The sequence below is a fragment of the Labrus bergylta genome, chromosome 18 (assembly GCF_963930695.1).
Source record: "Labrus bergylta chromosome 18, fLabBer1.1, whole genome shotgun sequence".
Classification (NCBI taxonomy): domain Eukaryota; kingdom Metazoa; phylum Chordata; class Actinopteri; order Labriformes; family Labridae; genus Labrus; species Labrus bergylta.
Window position 1 is genome coordinate 22,737,720 of NC_089212.1, and position 16,880 is coordinate 22,754,599.

Sequence of the window (16,880 nt, forward strand, 5' to 3'; positions counted from 1 at the left end):
AAGTGTGTGTCTGCTTCCAAGTGTGTGTGTGTGTGTGTGTGATCCTGTTGTGTCTGGAAAGAAGTTTCCACTGTAACGCTGTAGAGAGGATGGTGGGAGCTAGCAGCTTCAATCTGCACACCATACGGATAAAAAGTTGGTTAAAGACGCCATCTGTGGACTTACTGTCTGGTCTGGATAAATACAAATAAACATGTTGTCATGCGCACAAACAAACACACTTGCACACACGAGATGCACTGTGAGGTTTTTTGAGTTCAAAGCATGTTAACCAATATGTGTGTGTGTGTTTGTCTGGAGGAATGCTGTCGGCCATCATTCCTGCGCGTCTTCCTCTGCGTGTTTAGACAGGCTCTGTCTCCAGCTGGGTTTTTGTGACAGAATGGGTACACTAGTGCGAGACAATGCAACACAACGCAGCGCGGTTGTGAACAGAAGCAGTTGTAAAACGGGACAGAACACAGTGAAAATGTTCACGACTTTATGAGTTGAAACAAAAGAGACGACTGGGCCTGCATCACTTCTCTCCTTTTTTTGTACCTCTCAGGCTCCATTAGCATCTTTTTAAATGATTCAAAGCTGCGCCATGTTTTCTTTCAAGCAGATGAAATAAAAGTCCTTCATTTAGTTTATGAAAAAAAAGAGAGGATATAATCCAAGTTACGCCTTAAATGTGTTTTTTAAAGATGTGCTTACACCCTCTAGGGGTCCCAGGGGGGCAGAAAATGTTGTAGGGCTGGTTTATGAGGTCCTGTTGACACTTTAAATTGTTTCACAGTGCAGTTAAATAAACAGTTGATTTATAAACTTAAAAAAAATAAAAAAACATTTTAAAGGAGTTTTTGTCACATTTTCCATCTAAGGAGTATCTGTGATTGGAACAAAAGTCACATGCATCAAGAATTCCTTATGAGCCAACAAAACAAATCACTGCCGTCATAACTCATGGATAATATTAAACATACTGCACGCTTTTTAATGAGGCCAATTTGTTCTTTGCAAGTTATAGTGATAAATACACAGATCCAGACAAGACGGGAAATACCCCATGACTTGCAGCAATGAATTTAATAAGGATTTAAAAAATAAAAAGGTTATGCTACAGAGCAGAGAGGGGTTCAGAAACAAAAGGAGAAACCATGGAGTGAGGCTGAGATTAGGATTAGGAGAGAACCAGGATGGAAAAAAAAGGCACGAGATAAGAGGTTCGTTTAGAGGTGAGGGGCAGATAAAGAGGGACTGACAGAGCCGTCAAGAGTCTGTGCAGTGTCAGCTTAATCAGTTGTTTAAGCAGGACCTGTAGGTGGGCACCATGTATTTGATGTTTATGTAGGCGTTCTCTCCCCCGTAGAGCTCGAACATCTCCAGGGTCTCCTGGATCAAATCACCTATGTTCTCTCTCTTTTGCTGGCTGTAGTCGATGCCGTCTCCGGAGTTGACTAAAGACAGACAGACAGACAGACAGACAGACAGACGGGATCAGCAAAAAAAAAAGAAATCATCCAGAGATAGGATTTCAGCTCAGCCTGTGAAGTTGATGTCAGGGCTCACAAAGCACCACCTGCGGCCACGCTGCACTGCAAATGCCATCCTTCCATCTGACTTCAAACCCACTGGACAGACTGAATTTAATTTACTCCTCTTACGGCGAGGCCAGTGGGAGCCGAGCGGCAGAAGAGTTTTTTTTTTTAAATGTTCCTCTGAATGTTTAATGAGGCGGCCCACAGAGAGAACTACATCCGAATCAGCACCGGTTTCTGCTGTTGCGTAATGTTGCGTTGATGATGCACACGAGGCATGAGCAGTGACCTGGAGTCAGACGCCACAGGTAGCAATGTGACTGTGTGAGTGGGTGTTTGCAGTGTGCACCTGCACTTGAGACAAAAAGAAATCTGATACAGGAAACAATTTTAACAGCACCTGAAATTAAAGTATGTGGAATAAAAGGACATTTTTCTTCATGTGTATTTGTGTTTCTTGCACATGTTGAACATATTCTGTAAATGTTACATAGACAAGACGGCAAAACACGCATGGCCAATCCAACTCCCTTCCCACAGGACACAAACACACACACACACAGAAAGTGTAACTAGTAAAACACACACAATTGTACAACAGAGCTGTAGTGAGCTGAGGGAACTTGTTATCGTAAAAAGCATTCCTGAGGTGTCCAGCCTGCACTCCCTCCTTCCTCGTCTTTCACCAGCAGGCACACTTAAACACACACACGCGCGCGAGCACATGCACACATTCACACAAATCGTGACTTTTTATCAGCACACAGCAAACTGCCAATCTCATGCCATTGCACTTGGGGCTAAAAACACTTTTCAGAGGGAGGTAAATATAGAGAGGAATGTGGCTAACACACACACACACACACACACACACACACACACACACACACACACACACACACACACACACAAACCAGCTGTCCAAGTTTGTTTGCAACAAAATGCCTTGTTCGTCTGAGATATCCTGGAGAGGAACTTTGGATTTATTATGTTTTGGAGGCTATAAAGTAAAGTCTTAAAAGAATCGGTCATTTTAATCAAAGCGTTCTTGGTCTGAGTTGGGAGAGGAGAAAAGAGAAGAGAAAAGAAAAGAGGAGAAGGAGAAGGAGAGGTGACACAAGTGTGTCATGGAGCGTACCTGAGGTGTGAAATATGAAGAGCAGCACTTTAACAGGGATCCTTCAGCCTCTTCTTTCACTCTTAATTAGACGTGAAGAGAGACAGGGACATTAAACCTCCTTTTTACATCCTTCTAATGTTCCATCTTTTATTCTTTCTCAATCTCGTCTAATCCCTCATCTTCCCTCTCTCTCACTCTCTCTCTCTCTCTCTCTCTCTCTGTGTTTCTCCTTGCCTTTCCGACCATCCATGGCCTCCTCATTAAAACACAAAGAGAGCCGGTCCCATAAAGCGGGCTGTTAAGCAGTAACACGTCTATGATCTCAGTTGCTGCACTGGCTCGCTGCTCAGGATTCGCTCTCCTGTTTTACATGAAAGCGATGGGGAGACTTCTCCAGCCGCGTTTTGACCGCTGGTTAGCCTGGAAGAAAACTTTAACGGCTTAATTTAGCAGCTTTTTTTTTTTTTTTTTTACAGTTTTTCCTGTTAGAGAAACAACAACAAGTGGACACGCTCAGGAATGCAGTCTTTAAGAGAAACACTTTTCTATCTGTATCTAAACTAAGGCCGGGTTTTTTTTATTTTAAGAAACCCACAACGCAGACGCCTGCACCCTACTAGTTAGCTAAATCTGAAATAGAATCTAAAATGCAGCCATGTGAGCAATAAAAGAAAAGGGGAAGTTGGGGACACTAGTATGCTGTGATGTGTGCAGCTGGAGGCGGGAGAATGGTGGAAAGTAAAGAATATAGTGACAGAAGTCAGCCGGTGTGTGTGTGTGTGTGTGTGTGTGTGTGTGTGTGTGTGTGTGTGTGTGTGTGTGTGTGTGTGTGTGTGTGTGTGTGTGTGTGTGTGTGTGTGTGTGTGTGTGTGTGTGTGTGTGTGTGTGTGTGTGTGTGTGTGTGTGTGTGTGGGTGGGTTAGAAAGTCAGGCCTGTGGAGAGCCACCCCCCGTTAGGAGTGAAAATGAGCAGCCAGAGCCAGCCCAGAGGGAGAGCTTGGCCTTCTGGACTGGAGAACACTGGGAGTGCAGGAAGAGGTGCGGCCTGGGAACCGGCAGAGCTCAGACCTGTTTATTAGGGAAGGTTGGGGGGCTTGGAGGGGGGGCAGCGAGGAGTGGGGGGAATTGTTACTGTTGCCATACGTCAGCCCTTCCGAGTGCATTTTGGCTGCTGAGCTGTTGGGAGGCCAGGAGCATCAAAAAGAAGAGGCCAGAGGAATTTGCAAAGATTCTCAATATTTAAAGAGCAGAAAAAAGGAGAAGTGTGTTAAAGGAGGGATGGGGAGGGGGGGAGTAAAGGAGGAAGTAGCAGCGGGTGGAGGGGATGTTAAAAGCTGCCTCTGCAAATGTCCTTCAGCAAAATACATTCTCTGGCTCATTCTTCTTCTCCTTCTGCTCCCCCCTTCCCTTTCTGTTTTTTCCCCTCTCTGCTTTTGGCAACATCCGATACTCTGGGCAGATCGAGCACAGAAAAAAACAATCGGAATATTAACTCCCGCCCCAGAACAGAAGGAAAAGAGAGCCCTAGCAGGGGTTTGTCTGTTCCTCTGAGGAAGGGGAAGGGTCGATACAAACGCAGACAGAGAGGTTTCTCAGTGGAGCGACTTTTGCTTCTCTTAAGGTGGGGGAAGAAAAAGGAAGGTGGCACTGGGAAAAAAAAAAAAGTGCTTTGTTTCGGCCTTTCATGCTAAATCCCTGGGATTGGAGGGGTCTTTATCACAAAGAGCACGGAGGTAAAGGGAGTAAAAGATAAGGCAGATCTATCTAACTTTATCTTTTCATTAAGGCGACAGGGGTTGTGCCTCTCTCGGGCTTTCTGCTGTGATTTCTGCCAAAACCACAACAGACCGACACTAAACTACACACAGCAACAGCTGCAGCCTCCCTCCCCTGTCACCCTGCTTTTTCTCCATCCCTCGTTCTCCACGGTCCTAAACAACCTGTCTTCCCACATCAAGCTGAAGACAAGCAGTCACAGATGCAGACAAAGTGATTGCTACAAACTAATGTGAGTTATAGAGACTGTAACTTTTCAGTTGGGAACTGGAGCTGAATGGCTGGTTTCAGACCCTGCTGGAGATCTCTGACCGAGGTTGGCATGCATTTATATGTTGTGTTGTGTGTTTTGTAATCCCCTCCTCTGCCGGGAACCGGGTGACACACACACTGCAGCAGCTTTGGGCAGCTCGAAATTCCAAAGCTGATTCAACATAATATCCACCCACTTACCGTTGTTTCTAATCAACTTAGCTGTGATTGTGGAAGTAGCGTATGAAAGCAGCTTAGACAGGAGGCCACCGCGACACAATGGCTCTTTGATTATAACAACCAGATGCAAAAAAAAGAAAGGGGATGGATGAATGCGAGAGAGACCTGTTTTTTTTTTTTTTCACAGTGGGTTGGCCTCGCTTAAAAAAGGAAATGAAGGAATGCAGGTTATGCGTGCTGTGGAGGAGCTTGAGTTCCAGAAATACTTTGTGCAAAAGGTCGTCTATAACTGCACATATGAGCTTGTTATGTGAGGGCATGTGGGCCTGCTATTATTTCAAATCATGAAATGTGCGTTAACATCCTATTTTGAAGTTTTTTTTCACCCTGAGAAGCTGAAGAAAAATGTGATGTTTACCAACAAAAGGATGTTTTTCTGCCTTTCCCTTCTTTTAAAAAAATGTGATATTGATCAAGTTGATTAAACTTCTAAATCCTAAAGGGGAGTGCACCCCATGTACGAAGGCTATAGTCGTCCAAGCGGGCAGCCCGGGTTCAAATCCGACCTGTGGCTCCTTTCCTGCATGTCATTCCCCACTCTCTCTCTCTCTGTCCCTGCTTTTGAACTCTATCCACTGTCCTGTCTCTACAAACTTAATAAAAAGCCCAAAAATAAACCTTTAAATCTAAATCCTAAAAGTCCATGTAGAACCTTTTGATGTCAGCTAAGAGGTGAAGAAGCCGTATTGAAGCCTACTTTTGAAAAGTTGTCCCTCGAGACTCAAATATACCGTTTATATGCTCAAAAACATAAAATCCATTCTGCAGCTTGAGCATGCTGGATAAATACTGTAAGCTTCACAAAGGCAATCAGCCTGAAATACACAACTTCATGTTCATACTTTATCTTCCTCGCTCAGACGTTACATGCAGATTTTTTTTTTATGGCACGCAAACAACCACCGCGTTAGCCTGACTCAAATATGTAGATTTTTTCCTTGTTATCTTATTTCTCATGAATGAAATCAAACTTCAGCTGCAGAGTTCAATTTGATCCCAAGCAGTTCATTTAAAATTACTTGAATAATGAATATTTGACTTGGATTCTGGTTTTGTGATATGCAAATTGTGAGCAACTATAAAAGCTATTTAAATAAATGTTGATACTTTAGTGTGAATCAGGCCACGAGGACATGGAGAGGGAGAGCAGCAGAGCGGTGCTGTGTGTGTGTGTGTGTGTGTGTGTGTGTGTGTGTGTGTGTGTAGGTGTGAGGAGGTGGTGGGGAAAGGATGAGACCACTGGACAAGCCCTGTGCTTAACAGCAGGACTCTAATTAAAAAGAGCCTCACAGTTGGGCGTCAAGCAGGCCTCTCATAAAGAGACACACTCTGGCAGAGAGGTGGGAGAGAGCAGGTGTGTGTGTGAGATGGAAAGAGAGAGAGAGAGAGAGAGAGAGAGAGAGAGAGAGAGAGAGTGAGAGAGAGAGTGAGAGAGAGAGAGAGAGAGAGAGAGAGAGAGAGAGAGAGAGGGTGTTTATGTGTGTGTGCAATACCACAGGTGTCTGCAAAGGAAAGGCAGTGGGACCGAATGTGAGAGATAATCCTAGCAGTGTGTGTGTGCAGCAGCATAGAGGTATTGATGTGTTTTAGTGGTGATTGTACCGTCACATGTGGAGATGCACACACGTGTAAGACATGAAATATGATGATATAACAGCCAGCAATGTTCTTATAGCATTGTTTTTCCTTTAATTTAATTGCCTGGATTTGCAGAGGACTGCTCATCAAATACCAGTGTTGTAGTTTATAAAAAATTATAAATTATATTTCAGCTGTTTTGGTCTGAAAGCTTCATCCAAGGGATTTATTTCTGGTTCAGTTTGTTTGGTAGAGTAGGAGACTTCTGCAGATACTTTTAGTGATGTTTAAGGTGTTTTAAACTCCAAACCATGATGGACTCCTAACTTTAAAAACAAGCAGAGCCCCTAAATTTTTTTTTTTTTTTCAAAATTAACAGAAACAACAGCAGTGTAAGGAGGCAACAAAGATCTGAACTGTCTCTCATGGCAACAAACTATACCGGCTACAGCTACAGCAAAGAAGAACTGATTTCATATAAAACAAGAACCTGTTTCTGGGCTTGTGAATTATTATTAGATCTTTGCATAGAGGAGTGTACTTGCTGATGCAGGTCTTATATTACATTTCAGGCCTCTTTGGAGACATTTCCCAAATTTAAATCAGTATTAAAACAACTCAAATTAAACAGATGTAGAAGCGACAGAGAGGGTGAGAGACCAATTGGAAAAGAGGGATAGGGTGTGAAGCATGCACTTAGGGGGAGTGTACACAAAGATGGAGGTCCTGGCTCACAATTTCACCAAGGTGATTAAAAGATTCATACTAAATCTTTACTACAGTACATACACAGTTTTAAAAGCACCGAAGCATTCAGGAGTTCTGAATTATTGATGCAAAGCGTTTGCTAATTAGTCCAGGTGTTGTTTGTCCTCACCTCTCCACTGACTCTGATGTGGTTTGAACTGCAGAAAGTCCTCAAACTTCGAAGCTTATTTAATACTTTAAAAAATAAAAGCGAGAGAGAGAAAGCCAGAGCCCCACCAGACACCACGTCTGCCTCTGAAATTTGATGGTGTAGAAATATCGAGTCATACACAATTGGAAATGTGCTGAAGTGAAAAGATAAACAAATTGTACTCGAGTACATAACGGTAGCTTTTGTTCCTTTCCACCTCAGCCTCAAATCCTCCTCTTTTCCTCACACTGGTGCCAAAGTCCCCAGCCCCCTTTTTCCCCTAATGGATAAGCCAGAGGCTGACGGAGAGCACAGGTGTGTCTCACATACACAACCATGCACACACACACACACACACACACACACACACACACACACACACACACACACACACACACACACACACACACACACACACACACACACACACACACACACACACACACACACACACACACACACACACACACACATATTCATACACCTACACCTGGAGAAGGGCCCATTCCCACTCTGTTGCTTTTCCATCTCAACCTTTGTGTGTAATCAATAACAGCATTTCAGCTTAACACAGCTAGCCACAATGAGGCCCGTAGCCTCAGTCTCTCCAACACACACACACACACACACACACACACACATACACACACACACACACACACACACACACACACACACACACACACACACACACACACACACACACACGGACGGACGTGCACATACATCCACACGAGGCTGAGAGCAGAAAAGTAAAACAATAGGCTTATGGCCAGCAGTAGTTTATTAAAGCTCCTACTCCTTCAGCAGCCATCATCTGACTGCTCATGCTTACTGAAGTCTAACCTTTGCTGTAGGTCACTGATCTAATTTTCCACGTGTTCATCCAGCACAGCAGTGCTTGCTCTATAGGCTAGCTCCAGCTCACTGCCATTTCAACTCGCTGAAAGTTAGAAATCAGCAAAGAGGCATGCCAGGCGGAGGAAAATGTGTCAAGGTCGGATTGCACAGAGCGAGGATATGTGTTAGGTTGAGACAAAGAGACGTAACCTGCTGAGGATGCTCCTGAGCTGCACTGGAGTTAAAGCTGTTAGATTCCTATCGATCTTGCTCCCTCTGGCTTACTAGTCTACAACTGTACGTAGGTATACAAGAATTGAATTCCAATTCCACACTTCCGCCGAAATCGTGCCACGTCTTACGCTAATCTTGCCTTAGAAATCCCAGCAGTGGGAGGGATTCAAAGCCCTGCTGGGGAAGAGTGAGAGAATCACTTTTCCACACCTCACAAAACTCTCCTCTTGCTCATTTCTTTTTTCAATTAGCCAGCCAGACCTAGCCATGACCGAGAGCAATATCGGTTTGCACCATTTAGTCACGGTATTAATGCACAAAGAGGGCTCATCTTAGATGATGGATCAATGCTATTTTCCAAGCTGCTACCATGTCCATTATTGTTTCAATTACCACCACTCAGATAATGGTTCTCCCAGTCCCGTCTCATCCAGTTGAAGCCTGATACATGCATGTGTAAATCTGCTTCCGCATGCATGTCACAGTTCTAAAGGAAAGAGTCGTTTCATGTTATGTCCACAGGTATATCACGCTGACGGCTTGGATGGCCCGCTTCGTTTTAATTAGTTTCAAATTAGATGGAACATTCTTCAGACTGAACGAGTGTGTGTGTGTTGTTGGTGGAAAAAAAAGGATCTTGTCAGCAGAGGTTTTGATTTGGACAGCTTAACATATGCAGATGCTGGATTCGACTGTGCTGCACATCAAGAAGCTGCAGCTGCCGAGGTTTCAATAAAACAGAGGTTTACCCTTAAATCTGAAGCGTTTTCATGGAGCAAATATGCCATTTATTCTCTCAAGGCATGTTTAAGATGAATTAAAGATTGTGTAGAAACAAAATCAAAAGTAAAAGTTGGAAAATGTTTGTCTTAAATGATAATTCTGGTCATTCAGGCGTTCAAATACCCAGCTCCCGTAGGAGAGAGGACCTATAGTAAGTAAACAAAAGATGCCTTTAACATATACAGCCCACCACAGAGGACCTAGCCTTTGTCTCTGGCTGCGAGGAGAGGGTCAGTGCTGTCAGATGTGAGTCAATGCCGTCAGATGCGATCTCATTACGTCAGCTTACCTCAAGGTTAGCAGTGGGCTGCTGGCTAGGCACAAAATCGATCTGCACCAGGGACAGGCGTTAAAGGCCACACAAGCCAAATAAAGCACCGCACTTGGAGATGCAAAGGCACACTAATATGGGTGTTAACACGTAACCTATAAGCACACAGCTCTGAAAGCCCATATAATGGAGACCAAGGACATGTGAAATGAATGAAGATGAACGTATTATCACACTGCAGTGAATCACCTTCAAACCTGCCTTTAATAAGAGAAACATTACACAAGGGATCACATCTTTCTACCGGTAGTTATCTTTTTTTAAAATCTCTTTTTATATATACATGTATGTTTCAGTGATCACTTACAGGACATAAATACAGCAGAAATCAAGTATATCCTCTTTAAGTGTCTCTCTGAGTCATGACTGTCTACAATGAGTGAGAAGCCTGAGTCCTGCTGGCTGTGTTGTTGTCGGAGCTGTGTTTACATCATGTTCACATGGGCGGGACGGCCGGCTCCTCCCCTTAAGTATAAAGCTGTTTAAGTCAAGGACTAGAGAAAATAGAAGAACATACTCACTGCTTATTTAAGGTCACATAAGTGTTTTTAGATCCCTGTCATTCAATGTCAATTTACATGCAATGTGAAGCTACGAGCTAACTAAAGTGTGCTAACATTAGCATGCTAACACAACAATGCAGCACACAGGTGATTGCAGCTCCAGCCAAGGATAATTTTGTCTTGCTCACTTGCGCTAAACTCCTTTGAGTTGATGTGAGGGGAGGGGGGGTTGGAGGTGTGTCACTGGAGGAGAGCGGAGGATTCAGTATGAAGGAGGTGTCGCCAAACAGCAGTTTGTTTTGGTTTCATGCTGGTGCTCAAGGGCGACATCTACTGGATCAAAAAGTCACACATTGTTCCTTTAAAAGAAAATCTAGAAACAAGGGTAAAACTTACTTAAGGTCTTTTTACCTGCTCTTTTGTAATGTTAACAGACAAAGAGTAAGGTCTTTTACCTGCTTTTTGTAAAGTGTCTCGAGATAACACTTTGATTGATTGATTGATTACGCAAACCACTGTAACATATTTATCATGACCACAGGTTACATCAGATAATTAACCTCTAATAACGCTGTCTTGTTGCATCACGCAGACACATGTTTACTCAAAGTAGACAGCAGAGAAAACTGTTGTCTCATTTCTTCATGTTTGACAGGAATCCCACAAACATTGGCCGCGACGCGTCTGCAGCCTTCAATCCATCAGCCCATCAAAGTTTATCGCAGAGTTCAAAAGGAAAGGCCCGGGCCTGACACATGTTTGTCTGAAATCTGGCAACAGCATTCAATCCTCAGATCTCAGCTTATAGAGACATCAAATTAATGTCTGTCACAAATAATGAATAAAAGGCAGGGGATATTTTATTTCCATTCCTGGAGGCAGCGACCTTCAGCAGCAGAAGATAATCGTGAGATGTTTAATATTCATAGGAAACAGCTTGGCTGATGCACCTCTGCTCGGGAAGCAGGTGTCGGTACATGGGGGATACCGGCCCCTTGCTAAGGCTACTCCTCATCTCGTCCTCTCATTTACACATCTTAATGGCTACAGAGAGCCTAAGTTTCACTTTATATTATATTATGCTGTTGGTTTTTTTTTTCTTTCCTTTTGTTGGAATGTATTTTCTTGCAGGCTGCTATTACTGCACAGCTTGAGCACATGGTATCTGCTTTGTCATTAACATCTTCACTGTGCAAGTCTGGATGCATAATTAGTATGCTTACATTCACAATACAGTCTCAACAGTGTGAATTTATAATGAATTAATTTAATGGTAAACGAAAAGTTTACTTGAGGAGGAAATTAAAGACATGTGCAATGCTGGTAACGCTATTGATACTAAGGGTGTTTTCACATTAGGCACGTGCCTGAGCATGATTGTGCCCCCCTCCCCTCTCCCTTTCTGCTCTGCGTTCACATTAGTACCATCGTTCCGTACCTGAGTCCAATACAGCAGGTGGCAGTATGCACATATTTGGTTTACAAATCAGCCAAAAAGCAGAAAGAAGAAGCAACAACGTCAACCACTCGCGGGCTGAGTCCATCCTGCAAACTGTGAAAGGTTTTTGTTGTTTCTGAGATGTCATCAATGTTCCTACTTCCACATCTATGGTGCAACTCAGAGGAAAAAAAAGGGCCTGAACTGTGTGGATTGACCGGCTTTTGAAGCAAGAGGAGCTGATTTATATAGCAGTCCACTTCCTTGTTGCGTTCACATCTCCTGCAGATCGTACTCGAGTACACATGAATAGTGCACGAGACCACCTCTTCAAGTGGACTCGGGCACCGTACCCGGGTACAGTACGAGTACATTTGTGTTCAAATGAACCGGACTTTGAGGTCAAGCATACTCGGATCGAGGCCAGGGTCCCTTGTGTTAGACCACCTTAAATCAAACCTTTCTTAGTGGAATAACTGTAAACATTTATTAAATTAAATTTCTTTTCAAAAAAAGAAATGTGTGTAAAATCCTAAGTTTAAGTCTAAGTCTTTTAATGCTTTGACAAGAGGAAAAATTGGCTACGGTCAGCACCATGTCAGGGCCGTGAGGCTGTGAATGATTTCCCATTTCCCATTTAACTGTAGTTTGATCTACAAACAGAGAAAGGATGTGACAAAGGCGTTACAACTCGACAATGGAGAGGTTCGGGGGGGGGGGGGGGGGGGTAGGAAGAGTTCAGATGATCAGGACAGCGTTCAGCCTGTCAGAAGCAGAGGCATCGTATGACATCTGAAAGATATTTAAAGAACTGGATTAGATGGGCGGTTGAAGGTGGAACGGTCCAGACAATAAAGGGAGGAATAGTATGGGGGGGGGATTTTAAAAGACGCACATGTGCAGTCCAAAAGAAAAAAGTCATGTGGGCTTCAGGTGGAAAAACTGACAAAGATGGAGAGAGAAGACGGAGAGAGCGGCTCATACAGTGATTCCATTTGTCTTCTTCACTCGTCACAAGAGGGACATTTGAAGTGACACACTAATTTAAGTCGGTGACAAATCAAAGTCTATCACTGATGTTACCCTAAAGCGCAGCGAGTATCCTCTCTGCGCTTCACTTTTCTGCAAGTCATTGAAGGAACAGGATTGTAGTTTAAACATCAAAGGAATGAGGTGTGCTTTAGCTCCTCAGACGCACCGCATTATCTCTCCTCGCCAAAAACAGTGTCATTACTGCATGCTGTGAAATACTGACACACACACACACACACACACACACACACACACACACACACACACACACACACACACACACACACACACACACACACACACACACACACACACACACACACACACACACACACACACACACATCCATACGGACACACAGTCGCACACTCAGTTATGTCCAGTGATGGGATATGGGCCTGGCTAATAAAATCACTTCAGTCTTCATAACCACTTTAGCCTTGGAAGCTGCCATCAATAGAAGGACAGACGCGCACACACACACACACACACACACACACACACACACACACACACACACACACACACACACTCACGTACAGGACCGAACGGTGAGCGGTCCAGCCCTTCCATTAGCCTAATGAAGTGGCTTCCTAAGATGGATGACATGACATCACCTCCACCACCAATCACAATATCACCCCTAAAACTCCTTCCACTAAAAGCCCCCAGCTCCTCTCCCCCCTCCCACCCCCCCACTGCTTACTGCACCAAATGGACGATGAGCATCCGCGAGCCCATTCTGCCCCCTCACAACACTTTTTATTGGTCTGGTTATTCATCTCTTTAATGCAATTGGCTGGAGTGGATGCCTATGGATGTGGAGAGCTTGTAAATCACGGGGGGGGGGGGGCTGTGATTAAAGGAACTTTGGTTCCACAATGGCACCAAGAGGGTGGTGCATAGTCTGTCTGCTTTCAGAGCAGGAAGGAAGAAGCAGATATATCTGAAATATATAAAAAAGCTTTGCTGTTCAACCACTGCAAAAAGTAGTTTTCATTCACTCTTTCCATGAGGATAATAAGAGGTCAGACAAAGCTTTAAGAAGTGTGATTTCACTATAACAGGATGAAGCTTTGAGAATCTTCACCTGCTGCTGCTGCTGCTGCACTCTGGTTTTCTTTCTGCCCGTCGAAAAAATAAACACTTAAACAGAGACGCTATGCAACTGATGGCTCAAAAAAGTGCTATTTACACATGGGGTTTTCAAAGTATAGAGCTACGTTAGGTCTGAATACTCAGAATTTACCCGACAGAAGTTTTAGTTTAACTCCATCATCACATTTGTTACACATTTAAAAATATATAACTGTGAGAAAAAAAACATGATTGTGGACCAAAAAAAAAGTAATTCAATATGAGGGTGGGACAAAATATCAATACAGTAATATATCGTCGTCCTGACAATTATTAAATTACTGACTCCAAATATAGATGTTAAATAAAAAAAAAACTTTACGCAGCTTTCCCTGTCACTCTGACACACCTGACGATGGTTGAGGGATAAAAGAAGGAGACAGAGGTATAATGTCAGGCAGCGGTGAACATGAATCTGACACCAAATGGTGGCTAATTAAAACATCACTGCTTACCTTCCTAGGGCCATTTTATATTCTTAAAATGATCAGTAATCGTGATGTATCCAAATATGATTGTCTTGTCATATATCTACTTGCACAGCAGCGATGATCTGATGTTATTGTTAATCCGAGACACATAGTGCATCATATCGTATCATGTGTAACCCTGTGATTTCCACCCCTGATTAAAAGCACAATGGTATTTTTTTTTCTTTAAAATTAGTATGGACAGGACCTAAAACACTTGCTGGTTGAGAGGACATTATCTCCCCCCTCCTCCTCATCACCTACTTGATCCCAGAAGGACAAAGACAAGTGTTTATGGCTGGAAGGATGCAGGTACAGGCATCCATAAACAGTCAGTGTTTTACAGGCAGCCGCACGGCCCAAGGGTCTGTCAAGGTTTACGAGTGCCCAAGCCCTTAAAAGCGGGAGTGTTTAAGTGTGGTATTTACATAAAACAGGCCAGGGTGTCTGTCTTTAGCAGGCCTCACATCAGCACAGAAATGTTCACTGCTTCTGACAGGTTGATGAACTCAAAGTGACTCGTCACCTCAGATTATCATCTTGTGGATCTTGGAAGTCAAGTCTGTTTTAAAAAGTAAAGTATTATCACTCTAAAGAAATATTCTGATGTCGTCTTGGCCTCCACCATGGTCGGAGTTCCATCGGTCAAGACTTTGTGTTTTCTTCTGGTTCTCTCCCTGTTTTCTGCAGCGTTTATTTTGGCCTTGTTTCTGTCATTCTCCACAGAAAAAGAAAAGATATGATAGATGAAAACACGATATACTCGAAAGAAAAAAAGGGCTACGGTACACAACCGTCCAATCAGACCGTGCATGTGTGTGTGTGTGTGTGTGTGGGATTTTGTGTTTGTTTGTCTCACCTTTACAGTATGTTTTCTTATCATTAGCAGATTTCCCTGCTCACTGGGGAAAGTACAGTAAACAGAAGCAGAGGGAGGGAAAGGATGGGAGGGTATATAGGATGTGTGTGTGTGTGTGTGTGTGTGTGTGTGTGGGGGGGGGGGTATTGAGATATGCTGGGACAGCAGTACCACCCCGATGTGAGTCATAGGACACACTGTCAGCAGCCATCCAACATCACACACTGAATCATTAAGCTGGAGGAGAGAAAGATGACAACAGTAGCCATGATCAAGGAGAATGGAAGAGGCACATCAGTAAGAGACGCAGTCAGCAGTTATGGTGGAGCCGCTTCTTCTGCACTGATGATGGTATGAAAACGTACACAAAGAAAACTAAATGGTTTATATTCAGAGCTCTCGATGTGTGTTGGAGAAAGAAGGAGGAGGGAAGTACAGTAGCAGTCCAACAGTGGTTTCAAAGGAACTGAATCCACAGTCTCTCCTTTCCCTTTTTGAATTATTTCAGCACCAAAAGGTTATTTTATCTGAACTACAGCAGGCAATTTATGATGTAGTTTAGAGGTAGGAAACACAAAGGGACTCAAGATACTAGAGGATACACTAAACATGGCCATCGATAACAAAGCATTGGGATTCTGCAATAATTCAAATACTAAAATCAATCATTTAATCAGATATTATGATAAAATGCAGGATTCAAGTATTGATTCCCGATGTCAACTTTCCTGTCCTTATACACCACTGTCACGCAGGGACACGATGGCTTGCAGCAACAGCCCAACTGCAGGATCCCATACTCCTGCAGTACCCCCCACAGCACCACTGATTGGATAACTGTAATGTAATGTGTTTACTGTGTAGTTAAGATGATTTGCGGTTTAGTTTAGGTAATTTAACTCGTGTGTCTTTACTCCATTTTGGAAAAATAAACGCCTATTAAAAGTTTTGCAGATTATAAAAAAGAAAAAAACGTTCAAACAGCTGTTAAACTGAGATTGAAGGACATCCATGTTTGTACAAATTTACTCTTTTGGGGATTAAGAGTCAAACAACAAAAATCATTAATGGAAAATCATTTCACAGCTGCAAAAATCTCAACCCAGGCATGAGCGCTAGTTGGAATCATAATTTGCTGTAAATGCTGAAATACAACCAAAATCCTTTTTTTTCTAATGGACACATGTAAATAAAATCACTGTGCTGCTATAGCCATTTGAATTAGCTCGCTGGCTGCTGGTGTCAGATCAAAGTCTGTATGACAGCTGTATGTTATTCCCTGCGCTGTTTGTCCCTTCTCCCCTTGTGTTGTCCTCAGCTCTGCCCAGGTGAAGCTGATAAATCCAGGAGGTGCACCTGACCTCAGTCCTTTGTTGACTTCTGTTAACTTTTTGAGTTATAGGTCAATTGTTAGCCTCATAGAAGCGCTTCATGGTGGGACATAACACTGTCCTCCCAATTTTTTTATGTCCACCTTATTTATGCGCAAAACAAAAATAGGACAATGAAGTCCAGGAATTAAAACAAACATAAAACTCCAGAGGAGACAAAGCTACGTTTACTGCAGTCACCGGTATTTAAAGACCGTCAAATGTGCTCCACTCTCTGAAACACCTTCATATTCACCATCAGGAAGCTCAAATAAATACAACTGCACAAAAAAAAATAAAACACACACCACCTGGTATGTTGACAGAGCTGACAAATTCATTACATATGTCACAACAAATGCCATCTCAGGTGGGAAGATACAAATAAATGCCACCATGTATGAGAGTTACAGAAATCATGCCTGCTTTCATTTTACTATGTAACTGTTCTGCTCCCTGTTGAGAGTGTTCACATGCTGTAGAGCTTAATTACGGCAACA

The 16,880-nt window shown here is 43.2% G+C and overlaps 1 protein-coding gene across 1 annotated transcript in view; it reads right to left on the bottom strand.

Moving 5' to 3' along the window:
- Positions 1-1,051: 1,051 nt before the first annotated feature.
- pacrg (PARK2 co-regulated) overlaps positions 1,052-16,880 on the bottom strand; it is a 132,552-nt gene continuing 116,723 nt past the window's right edge. Inside the window, exon 5 of the mRNA XM_020648000.3 lies at positions 1,052-1,439. Within this exon, the coding sequence (XP_020503656.2) occupies positions 1,279-1,439 (161 nt within the window). The 3' untranslated portion in view covers positions 1,052-1,278. The remainder of the gene's footprint in view (positions 1,440-16,880) is intronic.